The sequence below is a fragment of the Nyctibius grandis genome, chromosome 3 (genome assembly GCF_013368605.1).
Source record: "Nyctibius grandis isolate bNycGra1 chromosome 3, bNycGra1.pri, whole genome shotgun sequence".
Lineage (NCBI taxonomy): Eukaryota > Metazoa > Chordata > Aves > Nyctibiiformes > Nyctibiidae > Nyctibius > Nyctibius grandis.
This window is the reverse complement of record NC_090660.1, coordinates 3,203,691-3,224,728: the sequence shown is the minus strand read 5'-3', so window position 1 is coordinate 3,224,728 and position 21,038 is coordinate 3,203,691. Positions and strand designations below refer to the sequence as shown.

The 21,038-nt window shown below is 37.2% G+C and overlaps 1 protein-coding gene across 1 annotated transcript in view; it reads right to left on the bottom strand.

Moving 5' to 3' along the window:
• ADCY1 (adenylate cyclase 1) overlaps nucleotides 1-21,038 on the bottom strand; it is a 156,819-nt gene that overhangs the window by 45,405 nt on the left and 90,376 nt on the right. The window contains exons 5-7 of the mRNA XM_068396464.1: nucleotides 16,410-16,537; nucleotides 7,642-7,800; nucleotides 6,008-6,149 (exon numbers count right to left, since the gene is read on the bottom strand). Coding sequence (XP_068252565.1) covers nucleotides 6,008-6,149; nucleotides 7,642-7,800; nucleotides 16,410-16,537 — 429 coding nt within the window. The remainder of the gene's footprint in view (nucleotides 1-6,007; nucleotides 6,150-7,641; nucleotides 7,801-16,409; nucleotides 16,538-21,038) is intronic.

Sequence of the window (21,038 nt, the reverse complement as noted above, 5' to 3'; positions counted from 1 at the left end):
AGTCAAAATGCAACCACATGTACTTACTATGTATTTCATCTAGACAAAGTAAAAAAGCCACCATGAATCTATGTTGTTTTCTCTGTGCTATATTGCAAAAAGTTCATTCCACTCTGGGGAAAAAAAAATTCGAATCAGCCAGAGGAAAGACATAAGCAGACAGAACCCGTTGGTTGGTGGTAGAAAGATATGGAGCCTAGTAATTTATTTTAATATAGAAGGCAGATCATCTGCATTATGCAACAAAGCTATGCTGATTAACAGTAAAGAAGGATGTTGTACTTCAAGCCAAAAAATACTGCCATTTCAGCAGCAGAGCAATAGAAAATTTGTTTATTTCCCTGTTACTCCTTGGTGACAAGACTGCAACGCAGGAAGTTTAAAATCCCATCTGTTTATGCTAAGATGAAAAACAACATATGAAAGTGATGTGACAGCCTTTGCCACTTTTCTTGCAGCTATTGTCACGCAAGTTAGAACAAATCTCAGGTTGCTGAATTTCTGTCTATTCCATCACATGTCAAAGAAATTAACTGATGAACCTTTTCAGCTGTTAAATCCATCTGCAGTTCATACTAAATTATGCCACAGGTGTGTAGTGTAGATAATTGTTCTAGATATTTTTGACATTTGCAAGAGTTTTTACATTTTAAATCGTATTTTCCAAAGGATGCTCCTGATCTGTGTTTACTTATTGAGAGGATTCTGGAACCTTCAGGCTTTCAATGGAGTTTTCCTGAAATCGTAAGACTGACAAAAGTGCTCTAAACAAGTATTCAGAAAAAAAATGTTAGATCCTTTCAACTGGGATTTTCAGGATGGTCACAGCATTACTCAGAGACTTCAGGTAACAGAGCAGGCTGTCCAAGCTACAGAAAGGATTTTCTGAGACTGCCTGGTGTGGCTTTGTGTGCACATGGTAAGGTAGGAAATAGAAATGTCAGCCTTTTCAGAGAAACAGCTAGTTTCCAAAGGGTGAACAGATGTGACACTCACTTTCGTGGACTTTTCATGAATGCACATCACTGTGTGTTATTCAAATAGTAAATGCAGATACTATGTGATTTACATTGCCACAAATAAAGGATAACTAATATCTTCGAATACATAGTTGGTGAATAATTACTAGTACATTAGCAGAAATTTTTCAGATGGTGATTAGCAACCTATTGGAAGCTAATTATTGATTGTATTTGAGGTGTGCTGTAAAAATCCACTTATGAATATATAGGAGTCATTTATAAGTTTTATCTATAGTGTTTCCCTATGGTTTTTATAGTTTTTATGACCCCCTTTCCTGGACACAGCTCTATTGCTTCCTGTTAATGGTCTATAGCATTGTTTGTCTTTGCCTTAGCTCTGGAGGTGGCAAAGTTACTCAGTGAAGTAGGTTCTCTTAAGCTGGCAATGAGTAACAGTGACTGCTGCAACAAATACAAAGAAGGAAGCCCAAGTACAAAACCACACGGTTATCACTGAGGTTGTGGCCAGACCTTAGAAGGTGTTATACTGCAGGAGCATCGTACTTTCTAGAGCAACCAGAGTGAAGTGGACAATCCAGCTAAGCACCCTGCCTCTGCTGTGCTTCTGGGAGCCAGCTATAAAGCTGAGGCAAAGGTACTTTGACTAACGTCAGTGCTGACAACGAAAGAACAAAGAATTCTGATGGAAGCCAGATCCACTCTATTAAAAAAATTGAAATTAAATTTTAAGCATACAGTTTGAAAGTCCGAATCATATTAGTCAGGTAGATTACTGAGGAATCATTAACAGAAAATGTTATTTAGCTGGGTCTAAGCCGAGTTATAAAATTATTGTAAGGGGCTCCGAGATTAACAGATCTGGCCTAGATTACGCCCCCCCCCCCCAATAACATCCACATACAGTAATATTTACAATACTTCAGAAAGCCAGGACATTTTGAAGCTAAGAGAATGTCTATGTATCTAAAGCATAGAGTACGGATCTTATGAATATTTAATATATTAGAAAGAGATCTTTTTTCCTAACCGGATCAGACCTGTTTTAAAAGCCCAAGACATTAATGTATGTGGTCAGACTTGTGGCTAGTTACATTAATCAAACTTTTCAAATCTTGTCTCAGTGCAATATTTTGGTCACGTCACTGTAAGTTTTAGTTATCAATATAAAATATCATGAAGACATAATTAAACTTTACTTAAAAGAAATGTGCTGGCATTTTCAGAACTAGAAACTTTGTCAGGGTATTATAACCTATTGTATTATATTTAAAAAGCATATTTGCACAATTTTTTAACTACCATGGCCAGTAAAAAATTTAATTTAATTAAAAAAATTTCTGTATGCCTTTGGAAGTTAGATGAATGATTTAAGTGTGTTTAGAAGCTGAATGTTATCCAGTTAAACATGCATAATTATTGCTTAATAATAATATAATCTCTACCAAAATAAAAACTGTAACAAAACAAAAAGAAAAGTATTTCCTCAGTGGGCACTTAGGAGTGCTCTCACACATATTAGCTTATACACCAAACTAGTAATCGGATCACAAAATTGTTGTTTTTAGCTGATTCAATAAAAGATTAAAAAATCTGGAATACTTTATAATTTGTTCACATTCAAAACATAACTAGTACATAAATGAGCCATCTTATACTGTTATTCTCATTCTTGGCTTGCGTGATATTTGTGATGAAAGTTCTTCCTGTCAGACCAAATATGGAAGAATGCAGGGTATGTTCTTCTAAATAAAGAAATAAAAATGTTTAAAAAGCCTAACTGGGCCTATTTACCTTTCAAATTCAACAGACTCTTGGCCATCTGTTGCTCATAACACTGATTTTCATTCCTCTTGGCATCATACCTGCTGAAGTCAGTTCATATTGATGTCAGAGATGATGCATAAAGAATAAAAAATGTGTCTGGATTTCAGCTACTGAGGCTCCAGAGGAAGGAATACAATATTAAACCAGCAGATATCTGAATTCACCTAAAGAAACTCCATCTCGTCTCTGCTTCATGAGTAGCCTTCTGTTTGTGTGTCTCTGAACAGTTAATGGCTGCATCAGGGCAGGAGGGGGATGGCAGGTGTTTATTTTGAAGGTTAATATACTGTTATGTAGCTCGTGGTCCAATGATCAGTACGTTGAGTATATGAAGACCCGGGACAGCTGTGATGTACTGTGACAAACAGCAAAGTGACATGCTGACTGATCTGCGACCCTAGTGGAGAAGCCAGTCAATGCCAGTGAAACTCATGAAGTGTTTCTTTCTGCCAGTTTGGCTGACACGCCTTTGATGCATGCCGGAGAGTTAACGTCGTTAGCCAAGCTGTACCTCAGCATCTGCCACTTCCACAAACCCATCAGTGATACCCATGGGTAAGGTGGCATTTGGTTTGTGTCGCTGATGACAAACGGATCAGTCGTTTCTCAGCAGTCACCAGCAGTTTCTCAGCAATCTTGCAAAGACGAAGAAATCTGTGCTCACACAGTTGTAGGCTCTCATCCTTGCACATTAAACATGCATTGGCCTGGTTTACTTTCATATGTGAACATCAAGTTTCTGTTCCTCAATCACAGTAGAGTTGACACAACACAGTTTCTATATGTAATAGCCATATTTATCCCCTTTTCTCTCTACTTGTCTCTGTGCACCAACCTATCAACAATTACCTGAAATTCAGCTATTTCTGTTCTCAATATGAAATGAAAACCTGACACACAATAACATAGGAAATCAAATTATACATAATGCCGTAGGAATGAAAACTGCAGAAAACCAAGACAAACAAGTCTAGCACCAATAAGCAACACATCCACCTTAGTTAAACCCTCCCTTACATTTTCTTCTTTATTAGGATTGATTAATTTAGGAACTGATTCTGGTTTCAAGAAAGCCACCAGAAAAATCTCTCCCTGGCTGCCAAAACAGAATCTAGCCCACTGGTTTTCCACTCCTTTTCTTTCACACTATCTAAAACCAAACTTAATCAGATATACCAGCAGAAGAACAAAATATGAGATCACATGATTTTCACAGTGGATGAGAACACTCCATCTCTAATAACAAGATGCTTTAGAGGAAGTGCATAAAAAAATACCATTGCAGCAGACTTTCTGGGATAAAACAACAGGAGTTTTCACTACCAGAATCAAATTCCCCTGGTGACTGGACTCCCAGCATTTCCATAAAAACTCCCTGATACATTAAATTCAGACCAAGAAACTGACTGTGGGCATGGAATTCAAGATGACTTGTTTTTCCCTGGTCACATTTACATCAAACACCCAATGGCTAACACCCTCAAGCATGGAGCTTTGACATCACTTTAAAACCTCATCTATATTGTTTTCGTACTTACTTTCAGAATTGGATATTATAATTTTCCCTCTAAAGGTCAAATCCCTGAATGGAACTTGTTTGGGCAGAGTCTCAGAAGACAAGGGTGGAAAAGTCTGTATCCTGAGTTGTCTGGCTGAGATAAAGAGCAATAAAGTTCCTCTTGGCCTGTAAACACGTTACGACAGATAACTTCTAAGATAAGCCTCATTTGATGTGGAAAGTGTTGGAACAAACTGAATGTGTTTAAATGATGATTATGGACTTTCAAGATTCTTACTGAAGTCACAAAACATTTTGTAGTAGAACAAAAGCCTGCCCTAAACTCAGTAACTGGTTGAGGAAGAAAGGTGTGACTATAAATGAACCTGTTGGAAAACCACTGTCACCACCTTCACTGCATGCTGAGAACTCAAGATATCACCATCGCATGCTGGGCCTCTGTTCTCCTTACCCTGAAAACCTGGTTAGAACAAGGAGTTACATCCAGCTCCATCAGGGGTGGCTAAATCCTGAGCAACATCTAAGAAATGAAGTTCCTGCCCAAATGAGCTAAAATCTTCTCTTACCTTATTCTTTCCACACTTTCCATTTTCTGTTCTCCACCAAAAAGAAGAAAAGAGCAGAAAACGTTATTGTCCCTCAACAGCACTGCTGACTTGCTTCTCTTTCCCCAGTACATCTCCAGGGGTCTGACAAAAGGAAGAAGCTGAAGGGAGAGGGGAGCTTAAGAAAATTTGGAGGGAAAGGCAGCTAAGATAAGAAAGGGATGGCAAAATCATTGTGGGAGTCTGAGGTGGCAGAACAAGCAAGGAAAACATTGAATTTGTTACGAGCAGCTCAACGTAGCAGGAGAAAAAAACATGCATGTTTTGGACAAAGAATATATTATTTGTTGCAATAATCTTAGAAAACTTACTCAGCTTCAGCATAAATACCTGATCTGGATACAGTGGTACATACATTCAAAAGCAGGATGGTTGACTGCAGCCTCTTCCTCTGACCTGGATAAAAGGGCTTGTGTTGTGCAGCTTGGCAACATGGCAGCTTTTCCAGACTTCCAGGGGAGGTTAGTTCAATCACTCCTGAATTTATTTCACTAACTTTTCTGCTGTGGGCATGACATGTCTGTAAATACTACTTTTTCTGTGCCTATTTATTGGAGAATCCTCCAGGCCCAGTAAAGGAGCCACCAGTATCACAAGTGGTCATAGAAAGGATTAGGAAATCATGAGTAAAACGGCATGGGAATATGGGAATGAAAGAGTAAAGAAAACTAGAAGAAAAATAGCCAAGCTGTGAGTATTAATACTCTGAAACACTCTATTGAAGGGAGGAGGAAGGGAAGAGTGAATTAAATTTTTGGAGTAACTTATCATATAATTTCTGATAGAATGATTACAGAATCTGAATAAAACAGCAGCTTTCTTTTTTGGGGGTAAAGGGAAAAACGTTTTATTTTTAAACTTCAAAAGTGAATTGATCTTCTTCTCTATGTAACATTCGAGGTTAGCTTTTTCAGCATTCCTGCCTCAGTCAAAACCAAAAGATGTCATTTCAAGAGTGTCTGAAGAGCTTTTAGAAATAAGAAATACCAGTATTGCCTCTGCTTTCAGAATGTCACAGAACAGTTGTTAAATTATGAAAACATATCACAGAATAAGCTAGAATTTGTGGAGCTTACCTTCCTACGATGGGATGGCACAATAAAATATGTTTCAATATTATGCTTCTTTAAGAAACTATTCCTTTCATGACCATATCCTGGTTCTACCTCGTAGTCCCCATTTAGGCACTCTAAGGTGGTCTTTGTAATGTGAACTTTCCTGGAGAGAAAAATCAGACATTGTTGTTTAAAGCAAAGATACAGTATGAGCTAGTTGCTACTGAAATGCCCTTCTGTGCAGAAGATCATAAAGAGGTCAAATTATGTGCAAAACCCCATTTTTGATGGGAAAAAACTGTTTTGTTTTGTCTTTTCAGCCAAATAGAACACAGAAGTATTTCTATTACACGCATTTTCTAAATTTGAGCAGAATGAACACAAAGATAATTGTTGACTGTCCAAACACTGGCAGATTTGTTGAGATGCAGAAAGTGAAAGTCTGCACATCATCTTCCACATTGTGGGGGTTTCTATAAATGTTTACCTCACTGCCTGCTTGGAAAAACATCCTGCTGTTTGGAACTTGTGATTTCACACTCCAAATCTCTCCTGTGCATAAAGAAGAAACTTCTTTTTCTGTTCCCCATCACGTCTCTGACTTGTTTCATTTACTCACTCTGTTTCGTAGGCAGCTTTCTAATTTATTTTGTTTTGGCAGCACAGCCATCTTTGACACCGTCAGTTTTCTTAGCCCAAAAACTGTCTTCATATTTTCTCCTGAAAGACCCTTTATATTTGAAATGTCTTCACAGAAAATACCTGAGAAGCTATTACTGCTTTCTTCTATTAAATGTGTTCAGATTTTTTTTTGCTGGAAAGCCTTAAGGTAAGGAACATACAAAATACACTGACAAAATTGTCTGAGGCAGACATAGGTAAAAAATGAAAATTCACTCATCTTAACCACAAAAATTAAGAGGTTCCATTGTCCTCCTGTTCAGCAAATCATGATCTCAAAAGCCCAACAGAGGATGGTAGGTCTCAGTCCAAGTGTAAGTTGCACACAGAAGCACACCCATATACCTTTGTGAAAGCGCACTGTGTGCATTTAAATTGGGTCCACGGCTGTCTGTCCAAGGAGTACTTAAAATTCCAGGATGTGCCCCAAGGGTTGGCTGCAGGTTTAAGTGCTACCATATCATTTGCACTCACACCATCAATATTTGAGTGAATAAGCAGGTATTTTTTGTCTATAGCACACTATTAGTGTTGCCATATAAAAGGAGCAAGGCATACACCCCCCCCAACATGTGTAGAGGTGCAAGGGTAAAAATTTCCTGGAATAACTAATTTATAACTAATACATAATTAATAATTAATAACTAATAACTGTTTTACTGCTATATCATGAAATGATTAAAGTCTAGCATTCCTGCATTCCTAGCATTGCCTCATTCCTACTCCTATTTGGCAGCTTCTAATAAGGATTTAGTTTGGAAATGTTTTGCTTCTAATCTAACCTATTACTAATGTAAATATCAAGATCATTTGGAGAATTCCACAGGATAAACCACATAATACATCGATTGCTCTTACCGAACACAACCCTTCTTATCGATAGCAATTCCATTGCAAATGCCTCAAAGAAGGGAATAAATTCTTCACCCATACAGGTTTCTGTTTCTTTTTCTATGGTTCTTTCTCAGACTTACCCAGGCAGTCCTCCAGCTTCCATTACATTAGCTAAAGTCACGTCGTTTGACCAGACATCATATTGCCATTTTCGGAGACCCAGGACCCCACAAAGCACCCTGCCTGTATGCAATCCAACTCTCATGTTGAGATCAACCTCTGTGGCTTCTGCAACAGATCTGGAATAGACAGCATCAGAATATCAGTCTTGAGACAATGACGTTGCTCTTGATTTTGTTTTTCTTTCCTTCCCCCAAAGTTAACATATATATACATGACTGAATAGACAAGATCTTTTAAAATAAATCTCAAATGATATATTCAGGTGCTATTCTTTTCCTTCACTAGTTTCAAAGTCCCAACTGTAATTCTGAAGAAAATGTTCTTGATAATATTTTAATTACTGTTGAACCAAAATCTCAGTATTTCTACATTTCTTGACCCAATACACTAAAATTTTATTTTCCAGGTTTCATGGAAACCCAGAAAAGGTTATGTTTTGTCACATTTAATAACATAAAAAAAAGAAAAAAAAAGGGACAATAAAGCAAGTGTAATAAATGGCTTTGTCATGAAACTTCCCTAAGACTACAACTTTTAGGTTTTATTTGCCACTTTTGCAGTACTTGCTATCACGGTCCTACAGAAACTTAGATATTTTACTGGGAGATAAACAAACAACTCTCTGGCTGTAACTCAAATAACTCAGAGACAGCCAGCTTAACTCCTGCACTTTCCTGTTTATCTTCCGTCTCGCATTTATTCACTTTTTTGTCATAAATGTTCCTTTTTCCCAAGGCATATTTATTTCAACAGGATGACAAGTGACCACCACATGACTGTTGGAATGAAAAGATGATTTTTGAAACTACCTTATTAGGCTTAATTTTAACCTGACATGTAAGTAAGCAAACATGTTTCATTTCTACCATTACTCCAGACTGCTTTCAGCTCAGTATTAAAATGGGCTACCTGGCTGCTTCTTTTTACCAAAAATCTCTGTTATATTTCTCCTTATCCTAGCCTTGGGTTTACTGGTTGGTGGATTTTTCTTTCTCTAATTCTTTTTTACCCCTATCACTTCACTCCTATAAAGATCATGCTTGAACCTATATGGGCTACCTGAATTTCATCATGAATGAGTTTAATATTAAACATTAAGGAAAACATTGGTCTTCTGAGTAAAATATAAACTTGAGTCACTCAAGACCTGCATTTAGTTTCTCTCCTCTTTTACCACAGTTCTTTGTGACTCAAAGCAATTTTATCCTCTTTCAGTTCTCCACCTGTAATATCAAAATAATACTTTCTTTTCCTTACTCCTTTTGTTTGCAGTGGCTTGATCTCAAGGTAATAGTGTAAAATATTTAATTTGTAATTAAAATAATATAAAATAATCTGGAAAAAGAGCATAGTATGGAACTCAACACTTCCTCTTTTGTGCAGTACAGAGGGTTAAAAATAATTTAGAAAAAGTTATCGTCTCATTTATGTTGTCGCAGTTTAAATTTGTGATGTTCTCTAAGTTCACCATTTAATTAAGATTTCACTTGAATTAAAACCTACTCAGTTAAAAATGAACATTTTTTTTCCCAAGTGCCTCAGATTGTCAGTCTTCTTGGATGATACTTATTTAATATTTCATGATATTTTTTCAACTGATATTTTCACCCTATGCTACTGCTAGGAAACTGTTGCAACTACTAGTAATCACACAGAGTTGTGCTGCACCTTTACCTTTATGGTATGCTCAGCTAAGCATCATTTCCTGCAGTGAGACTGAAAGGGCACAGACATATTTAAAAGCTCCTTCTGTGAGAAAAGAGGTATGAAGAGGTACTAGTTGAGAAGGCAAATGGATAAGCAATGACTCCACTCTACTATGTTCTAATCAGTTCAATTACCCAGTTACAGGAGTACAGGACAAAGATAATGATGAAACCAATAAACCAGTGCAAGAACAGCAGATGAACAGTGATTATAAACACTAATATATTTCCAAAGTTCCTGCAAGAGTGGCACAGAAACCACCTGTAACTATGGACTTGCACCTGTCAATTAAATCTAGCCTTCAAAGATTTTCATTGTGTAGCTGGGAAAGGAGGAATTAATTGGCAAAGTCATTAGTAAAAGCATTTTTAATTTTGGTCCCACAGTAAGGAAGGATTCTTCATTTCTGTGAATGCAGGACATGCTATAACTTGCACCCTGCACTGACTTGTGAACACTAAAAAGGAGCCTTGAAGCTAATAGTCTTACACATTACATGCAGAGATAACACTGTGCATAAATCTTTGCAGCTTTTTCTGTTACAGAGACACCTGGCATTCCACAGTTGGAAGTCCAAAAGAGATAATATCGGTGAATAAATGAAAATGACTGATCAGTGTAAGACTTGATTTTCATTAGGTTTTTAAATTTAAATTTTCCAACGCATTTAATAGGAGAAGACCTTAAACTGAGGCTCTGGCTATACTTTTCCCTTGATCTTCATTGACCGTTATATTTTTTAAAGTATCATCCAGCTACACTGGATTTGGCAGAGAGGTCTTTAGGAGGTCTTTTCAACTATTTCAGGAGTAGTCACTGTATTTGTCTCTTGTATAGTTGTACTTGTTTAAATACAATCAACATAAAGGGCAGCATAGGTCGAGATGTGGGGTGAGCAGCACAAGATACCTGGCCTCAATTTAAGCAAGGAATTCTGCAGCCATGAAGTGCTGAAGTATATACCATGTCAGCCATCACTAGTGTGAGTAACGTGGAGATCTCTTTTGTCCCCATAGGGAATCTGGACATACCACATTTTTCAGTCATATTTTATGCAACAGCACAGAAATTTTATGCACACCTTTCCGAAAGATTAAATTCTTCCTTGTCCTATTTCTACTCACTGCAACTCAGCTTTCCTTTATTCAGTATCTGTTCCCAGTCAAGCCTCAAAAATGAGTCCAAGCAGTTCTAAAAGGACTCAAGCATTACAGGACTTGTTGTGCACACTGTCTGCTTGACAAAGCCTTGAGGAAATGAAAGGAGCTAATAATATAAGCCACCTAATGATAACTCAACCTTTGTATCTTCACCTGCGCATGTGTATTGTGCCATTAACAGACTGACCTTACACCAATACCATACCCTGCAAGCCAAAGCCCTTCAGGATTACACCTTGCTTGCCTGTCTATATTCTTCTGCATAGCTAATTACCTATCTAATTATCTTCATTGGTGAACCTGTGTGTGAGTTTCTCTGTTTGGAAATGATTGTTATTTTTTTTTCCATTTAAAACAGTATATAAAACCTCAGGCCAAATGTAAGTGGAAAGATAGTGAAATTCAGACATTGATAAAGATCACTCCAGACCTTTGACCTTGCTTTGTCCCAACTGGCTTGAGAGAGAAGGGGAAATTTTAGAAATTTGAATGGCATAACAAAAAGTAAATTAAAAGAAATGAGCAGAGAAATACCACATAGCTGATCATACTCCTTGTCAAATAAGCTGGACTGTATAATGTACCAATGAACCATAAAGCAGAATCTGAAAACACTTTTTGTTTTGAACAAAAGATTTCCAGAAGTAGTCACTTAGTAAAAAATTTAAACTGAGAACGCATTTCTACATTTTCCCCAGAAACTACAGTGTGTTTCAGGGGTGCTTTCACCATTATTAAATTTGAACAGGAAAAAGCTCACAAACAGTTCATTAAACTTTCTGAATTTACCTTGAAGACCTGTGTGCCCTTTATGCAGTTAATTTCCATGAATATACCCTAATGAACTATCAAGAATTAGGAATGTTAAGTAATATATAAAGAATAGGCTTCAAATATAAAATCAGAGCAGTACCACAATCATACTCCCAAACAACATCAACATTTGTGCACTGAAATATCACAGAAGTGTCCAATGATGCTTTTTAAATTATAAATACATTTCTGAAGAAATATCAGCACTTCAAAAACAAGACATGAATAGGAAAAAGAAGTTTCTCAAATAAATTATTCATTATAACTTATTCTCTTCTAGGTTCAGATATAATATACTCAAAAGTTTTCTAAATGTAAACACAAAAGTAGTCCCAGAAACAAATGGAAATCGAAAAACATTTTCTTTTTAAACTAGAAGCGTGCAGTCTACATAAGTGACTAATAGGATAACCATCTACCCTGACAGCTCAAGCATCTTACCAAGCCTTTAAATTTTAGTTCTCTCCTTAGCTACAAATATTTCATGTGCTGCTACAAACCATCAAAGTAATTTAGATCATCTTCAGAACAGCTCCAGACATGTGCTGCATTTGAAGAAAAAAAACCAAACCACTCTGCATTCCATTTCTTATAAGTTATTTAGGGCTTTTCTTTAGCTCCAAAACTATCTGCATAGAAATAGATGTTTCCCAGTTAAAGGCACAGACAAGATTTTTGGTTCAGTTACATACATTTGCTTTTTATATATGCACAGTTTTAAGAAAAGGGTGCCCTTTAATTTTCAGCGTCTCCCTAAATATTTCTGTGTCAGTTCCTTTTCAACGTCATCAGGAATTAGTTAGTTCTTGGATGTTAATGACAAAGACTATCTTTCTGTGAACTGCTCTGTCAGCCCGCAGGCCGCGGGAGGAGAGGCCGCAGAGTCACCCGTATTAGGTGGAGTAATCCGTTTGGGATAAACTCACCTATGTGACACAGAGAAAAGCTGATTTATCTCCTGATAGACCTCACTGGGGTACCCAGATTTCAAGAAGCAAAGGTTCATGGACACTTTTCTTCAGACCTTTTTCAAACTCCACATGCAGTAGGAACATTCAATACAGGGGGGCAGATGAGGCCTATTCTGAAGTAATCCTTCCCCTCCTCCCCTCATTATATGTATAGGTTAAACTAAAGTTAAACTAACTAAAGTTAAACTAAAGTAGTCAGCAGGTTAAACTAAAGTTTAACTAAAGGAGTCAGCACCAGCTGCTGTGATATACAGATGTGCTCCTACTGTGCCATGCTACCTGTTAATGTAGACATAGCCAGCGGTGCAGCTAGTGGTGCAATTCCCTCTGAGTACTAAAATGGCATCCTAGTAAGATGTCAAGGGAAGGAGTACTGTGAAAATGTAGCGTTTATGTGACAACATGAATGATTACAAGATCCCATTACACTTTGGACAAGTTTATGAATGTTAACCCCAGTAGTCTGGCCTGGTCGCAAATCTAGTATTTATATCCTGCTCAGCCAGATTCCCTCCTCATTTTCAACTGGAAACATTACAGTTCACTTGTTGCCCTGTGGCATTATCAAGTGCATTTAAATAACTCCCTCATTTCATCACATTTCATCTCCTAAGAGGTTACATTTCGGAACAGTGACAAAGAATTGTTTAAGATAATTTATATCAGTTGATGAAGTGCTCTGTAAGGAAAGAGAAACTATTATTAAGAATGTATAAAACTGTCCCCGTAACGCTAGCGTAAACTAGAACTCGAGCCGGTTTATGGGGGAGAGAGGGAAGAGCTTGGGTAGCTGGACAAAACTTTTCTACATAGCAATTAGCTAATAAATATATCTATTTAGAAGGCAAAATACCATAGTAAATAGAGTGGAAACTTCAAAGGCAAGCAATTTAAGTAAGGTGGAGAGCGTACTAGGCCTAACACACTGTTCAAAACCAAGATGAGGACAACATCTGACACATTGGAGCAACATCTGGCACATTAGAGATGCTAATTAACATGACCATTTAAATTATATTACTAATATAAATTTGACAGTTAAAACTCACCCGATGAAAGCAACATCGGTGGTAGCCAACACCTAACCCCCACTTAAATACTGCCATGATGGTTTAAGTGGCTCCAAAGTAGAACAAACACCTGGTCTGTACTGAGGCACTGACACAAAACTCATTGGCAGCAGAAATTCTTTTGAAATAGAAACAGAATATAACACTATATGTTTTGTTGTTTTTTTTAAGAAAAAAAAAAAAAGATCTTCCCATAATGATTCTGGTCTGACTTCAACTGTGCCCTTAAAAAAAATAATTTAAAATTGTGAAAATTTTAAGTATTTTATAATGTTCTTTGAAAATTACCTGGAAAATCTCAATCCAAATGTAATGAGGCAACATTCTCAGATGATACTCATATGCAACACTATATTCTAGGATACTTAATTAACAGTTACACAGAACATGAAGACAATAGAAAGTATCAATTTACATGAACTCATTATAACAAGAGTTTTTTCCTGATCTTCAGCAGAACCTATTTTCCTGCTTTGGAAAGTGCAGTTGGTTTAGCCACGTGCTTCTGTCACCAAAATAACCTCACCCAGAATCTAACAATATCTGAACAGATGATGCTCCACTTGCAGTAAAAGGAAAAAGTAGTACTGCTATCAAGGGCAATGGTACTTGGAATGCACCATCTTCCTGTTTCCTAACATAAGCAGAACAGGCATGTTCATTTAACTAAGAGAAGAAATATGCATTGAACCTGGATCTTACAGTCCTTATACACACTACTAATTCCTCATTGAAAAAAAAATTGGGATTAATTAATTGTGCTTATGCACAAAGGATACAGAATAGGTTTCTAGCCATTCAACAACCCTAAATAAATCTGGCACCCTCTTATAACCCTGCCTCTTCTCCATCTTGACCTTTCACCATGCTCTGACCACTGACTACACACTCTAAAGACTTTATTAATTCTTTAAAAAAATAAAATGTTGAAATTGTCAGTTAGTTACCTTCTACCACATCCTCTGACTAAACACGTCTACATAACACACTACAGCCCATCTACTTAGAATCACGGAGTTGATTCTAAGTCTAGTTGAGGCTGGAATTCCAGTTGAGGCTGGAAGGGGCCTCTGGAAATCATCTAGACCAACCCCCCTGCTCAGAGCATGGTCAGCTACAGAAGGTTGCCCATGCCTGTATCCAGCTGGGTTTTAAACCTTTACAAGGATGCAAACTCCACAACATTCCAGTGCAACCTCTCCAGCACCTGACCACCTCCACAGTAAAAAAGTTTTCTCTTACATTTAAATGGAATTTCTTGTATTTCAGTTTGTGCCCATTTCCTCTTGCCCTGACACTGGGTACCACTGAGAAAAGTTTGGCTTTGTCTTCTTAACAGCCTCCCATCAGGTATTTGTATGCTTTGATAAGGTTCCCCCCGAACTTTCTCTTCTGCAGGCTGAACAGTCCCAGTTCATTCCTTCCTTTTTAATTCTACTCCTTTATCAAGTTTACATTATCATGACAGCAGCCAATAAATGACAACATAAAAATGGCACATGTTTCATTTCTAATATTATTAAAACGGAAACATTCAAAAAAAGGAAAGTTCAGACAGTTCTGTCACTACCTTATTTGTATACATGAAATACAGCACAACTAATTAATTAAAGATTAATGCTAGGTTTAAAAGAGGATGACAGCATCAGCTACAGCTTTCCAGGGACTTAAAAAAATAAAGACTTCAGAAAATGAGTACATGATCTGTGTATCTAACTACGCTTCTAAAGGCCAAGGCTTCCTTATAGATGGAATATCCATAAACTGTTGGAAGAATGCACATATGCATAATTTACAGACAGGATATTCTTTTAGGATTTTATAGTATCATAGACTATCATATATTATCATGGATTACAGAGTCTTTTATCAATTTTACAATTTTTACAAAGAAGACAAACTTGCATTGAATGAGAGGGAGAATATGGATTCGTTTACCCAACTCTTCACATTGAGAGATTTTATAAATGAACATTATAATAAAGACACACGGATTGAGCTAGAAATAAGAATCAGCCTTCAATTGCTTTAAGTACTTCTTTTTTCTATGCTTTCAAGTCCTCTGCAAAGAAAGTTCAATGAATCCAGGATCACAGAAAAGTTTAAGGTTGATATGAAACAACAAAAATGTGTGGTAATGTCCATGTTCCCCCAAGGCATTAGCAGGGTTTGAACAACTAGCCATTACTTCCATAGAGATAAACCCATCTCTCTAGAGTAAAACTTACAGTGAACTCTGTGAGAGGATCATAATACATTCTTCTACAACACCAAGACTCTCCACAAATGAGCACAATTTGGTTTTGGAAAACAACTTCTTTGTGTGCGTGTATGTGCATAAACATCCTCACATCCAAATGGAAGAAATATATGATGTGGCAAAAGCCTTATTAGAAGCAAGAAAGAAGATGAAATGTTCCAAATCAAAAATGCACAATTTGAATTCATAAGCCTTATGTTTGCTTATTCTATATTTTTTTCTTTATTTAATAGCTTCCTATTCATTTTTAAGTTGAGATTACACTGTGGTCTATTCGCCTTCACAGAGAAGGAAGGTCTTGTCTGTGTACAATGCAAAAACTTGGGGACTAAGTGAGGGGAAGCAGAACCTTGAGTCAACTCCATATTCCCAACAGCCCAGCTGACAACAGAGAGAAAGAATAACTGGCTACTGGAAACAGTGGCAAAACACTTTCCAATACAGAACAGGCTAAGGCCCCTGATGTGACACACTTGTGAAAGCTCATTCTAAATGTAATATCACTGTGCTAACCAGTATTTATTTATATACAGAATTAATACAGGTGCGCACTCCCTCCTATAGCCTCCCTATAAAACACACGCATATGCATGCACACACACAGAGCAACACAGTAGTGAAGAAATGTCTCATCTTTATCCCTTCCCTCCTATGTAATGAAATAGATCTGAGAACACACTTCCTTAATGCCACAGAGAAGTTCTTGTAGCACTCCTGTCCAGGGTCACTGTGCACAGTACTTACGTGATGGTGTCAATCATATCCAGTCCCATTTCCACACAGCAATGGGCATGATCTGTTTTGGGCTGGGTCAATCCTGATACACAGTAGTAACAGTCCCCTAGGATTTTTATTCTTCTGCAGTGATTTTCCTTTAATAAAAACAGAATGGGAAAAGTTATACTATTCATATAAATATTCAAATATTTACAGGATAAAATCTTCTCCAATATTATGAAATCATTGAGGGAATTCTTTTATGGTCAAAAGAAGTAATCTACAATTCATGAAATCTGGGTTCCCTGTACAGAACACCTGACATACACATATTTGTTTATTTATTTCTTTATTAGTATACATATATACATGGGAGATCAGCCCCACATTGCTCAACACACATCGGGTAACAGCGCTTAAAACTATAGTTGTGAACAAATATTATTCTCTTGCCCTCATATTAGGTCAGTATGAATTCAAGATTTGTAATGAGACTTCATTTCTGTATGAATCCAAATCAAAGGACTGAAGTCAAACAACTATTGCATATTAGGAAATGTTTGTACTCTGAGAAGCTTTTATTTCAAATCCAGTTCCAGCTTACCAGGAAAGATGACATATTTATCTGTAAAGGTACACACATTTGTACATTACCAATTCATACATCATAATTTACAATACAGCATGATCAGTGCAAATAAGAAACACTTGCAGATCAGAAAATACAGGCAGTTTGCATTACCATCAAATTTATCTCCTGTTTGCATATAGTTTAATTTCTACAGCCAACGAGATCTGGCTAAATCTCTCCCATTTTGGAAAACCAACGATGGCATGTGATGATTGCTACACTGGCCTGAGTAGAAAGTTTGCTTCTAAATGGAGATCACATAACAAAATGACTTTAACAAAGCACTGCCTTTAACTAATAAACTATGAGGAGACATGAAGAGATAATGGTATCCCTTCCAGCTAGACTATGGCAACTTCTACCCATTTAGAGTATGGCACAGAAAAGTCAATAACCTGATTAAATGAATCCAACTTACACAGCTGGGACTATGCCAGTAAGTGCCATGCAAAATCAGCTGTTGTGAATATGATGAGAGAGGATTAATAAAAATCTGATTCCTCCCCCAGTAGTATGCTATATAGACTTGACTTCAGGGGCACAGAGAGGAGGAAAAAAAAAAGGAGGGTGCTGGTGGGGGAATTTAAAATTTCTGAAAAAATATTACCTAACGATACTGGTTCAGCTTCTCATCCAGGCACATATTTTCACCCAGTCTCCTGCCTACAAGAATCAAAGCCTTCCTGAGTTGACCACACTCTCCACATCATTACCATATTACAGTTCAGAAGCGATAGTTATGCCTACAGCGATCCCTTTCTCTCTGGCACGTCATACACCAGCACTCAGGGCTTGTTATTACACACTCTTCCAGCTGCAAGCATTCCCATACCTGTCTTTGTAAATGTTTCCAAGTATCGAACAAATACTATAAAATGGGAATTACCTCTCATCAGGTGTGGAAAAAGGCATGCTAACACTGTTAGTTTGTCTACTTCTTTTTATAAGTTAAGCAGTAAATTTAGATCTTGAATCAAAGAAGAGAGCCATCTTTTTGCGTATGCTTAACTAATAGAAAAGGCTTTTCTAAGAGTAACTACTCAACATTTCTTCAGCTGTACAGCAGGATTTTAAATATACCACTATTTATCATTGCTAATATATACTTTAATGCATGAGAGCATAATTATTCTAAAGGCATTATCACCGAGGCTTTAGACTATTCCCGCAGCCTATAGCCACAAAATGCCTCACCAATTTTACTTAGTGTTTTAATTGGGTATTTTGGGATCCTTGGCTAAATAGTATTAGATGAGTAAAATAATTATTGATGCACGCAAAGTAATATGCAGACCTCAAAATCTACCCTGCCTTCCAACTTAAGGCTTTTGGACAGAAACCACTAAGGTTTTTAATAGAAACTACTAAGTTTTTTGTAGAAACCCCTAAAATTATGCTGCCAAAATAAGCCATTTTTTTAAATTGTGGGCAAATCTTGAAGCAGCAGAAGGTACTCAGTAGTTAAAGCTGGAACCTGCTTTCCAAAATAAATCCAATTTTGGCCCACGCATTACAATCCTCTATAAAGCCCTTTTCATCTTCAAATTTGGTATGCATGATTTGTGGCCAGGCAATGACTATTTGACCCAGCCGAAAGGTATGCAGAAGAGCCATTTCAGTAACGTGGGGTGGACAAAACGTACGTGTTAATCGATCAGTGTTCTCTCCTGTTCAGTGTCTACCTCCAAAACGGCTCATTTCTAATGACTTAGTTTTCTTAGAGAGCAGTACTGCACATTTTATAACGGGATACACAAAATAACTGTCAGACTGGCACAGCACAGTCTAACAGCCTGGTAGATAGTTTAAGAAAGGAAAAAACCAGAAGAGAGCTTGATCCATTACCACTTTTCCAAGCCAGCTTATTGCTTGTGCAGGAGAAAAAGAAAAAGAAAATAAGGACTACAGTATTTTCTGGAGAAATATTAATTTTCATGGAAGACATATGGCTAAATCACCTGCTGTTTTTGAAACCACCACTCTGTTCCTTATCAGATGTTATCCTTACTGTCCTTATTTATAGTAATCAATTAATATATAGTAATCTCTAGCAAAATCGTTTGTTTTCTTTTTCTCGACAGGTGAAGCAGACTTCCAGGAAGGCGACTGCAGTGCAGCTTTGTAAGAGCAATCTTTTTAAGGATTGATAAGCAAATTAACAAAACAAACCCTTTCCCTATCTTTTTGTTCTGTTTCTTCAGCAACTTCCAAAGAAGCCCTTGACTCGGCAACATTTTTCACATTTGTGACAGCAATGAATTAAAGTTACAAATTCTAGCCACAGTTGATAGAAGCGACGCCTGTTTAGAAACAGCTGATAATTTGGTTTTCTGCACATGATAAAAAGCACCCGAGCTTGCTGGCGCTGCATTAGCCGGGCAGCTCGCCCACGGAGACGTTTCCGAGCGGATCTGCAGAATTCCCTCCGGCACAACTGTCAGTCAGAGGGTTTGGCAGCGTGAAGTGGAAGCTCAGCTCGGAAAGCAGAGGATACTTCAAAGCTGCTAAGAGCTTTCTTCACGCTTTGTTGTTGTTGTAGTTCTCTATTTAAATGTATTTTGCAGAAAGAGTGAAGTCTGCCAACTTAGACTGCAAAACTGGAAATTCAGACTATTAACTCCATATTCTCATCCTGTACAAGTCAAATATTGTTTTGTATACTCAGGATAAGGTTTTTTTCTTTAACAAAAAGGGAGAAGAATTTACAGTTCGTAAAAAATATATATATATCAAAAAAGGCTGTCTCAAGGAAATAACAAAGTTTAAGGTGCTTTCAATCAATTTCATTATGCAGAATACATAAGCAGACAGCTCGGTATTCCCTTGAACGGAGAGATTGTACTGTGTAAGTGCAAAGTCTTTTAAAGGAGGATCTTTCTCACATGTCAGATTGCAACAATTCTTATTGTCGCTGCTGGGGTTTTGGATTTGTTTTGTTTCTGGTCTTGTTTTTTTTTTTTTTAATAGTCTGTCCAAGTGAGTAATTGTTTGTTACATTAATAGATTCAAAGTCAGGGATGCTCAGTACATTATTTTTGTTTCTTGTAACACTGTCTGGTAGGAGAATCACAAAATCAACCAGGTTGGAAGAGACCTCAGGGATCATCGAGTCCAACCGTTGCCCTGACACCACCCTGTCAACTAGACCATGGCACTAAGTGCCATGTCCAGTCTTTTCTTAAACACCTCCAGAGATGGTGACTCCAAAGAGCCTCTTTAAAGCTTATATGTATTTTAGAGATGGCAGATGTTAATGCAGGAAAGAGTCCTTGCTCTGCCTTCCGTCACTGCAACGATCTATGTATTTCTACATACTCATGTGCCATCATGGTACGTGAGCACCTATCAAAGTGAGCCAAAAAAGGAAGGTCAGACAGACTACAACTTTAAAAAGCAGGATTTAAAAAGCTAAACATTGAACTGCTCTCTCTCCTAACTAACTGCAGTGGAATTACAACAAGGATGAGTCTGACACTGTGTGACTTAATTACAATATATTTTATGCTTATTATACACATCCATTTATTTTTCTGCAAGCCTGCTAACAACCTGATTTGGAATCACAATCTATGAGTAGGAGGGATTTTATTTGTCCATAAATTAGAAAGACACTTTGTTGCTGTTCCTACTAATAAAAGCTGCATCAGCTAAGGTACATAAAAAGATTCTTTACCATATTCAGCCAATTTGGATTTAGTTACGCTGTGCAGAGTAAGAGAAAAGATTAACAAGGCCTACAAAAAGATGCATAAGCAGTGATTCCTATTTGCCCTAACTCAGACCCTACCAGACTTCACTCTCCTAGAATGCTCTTGAACATGAGTAGTAATAACATCCAGTTTTATTTAGGCTAGAAAACTGTGAACAAGAGTTTGGTCACCACCTATGATGCTTAGTGACTGCAAAGTTAGAGTCTTAAAAAAAAAGAAAAAGAGAAGAAAGACAAAACCAAAACCAACACATGTCCAGGTTCAGCTATTTGAGTGTTGGGGTAAAAGGGAGGAGATCTGTTAGGCCTGGACTTA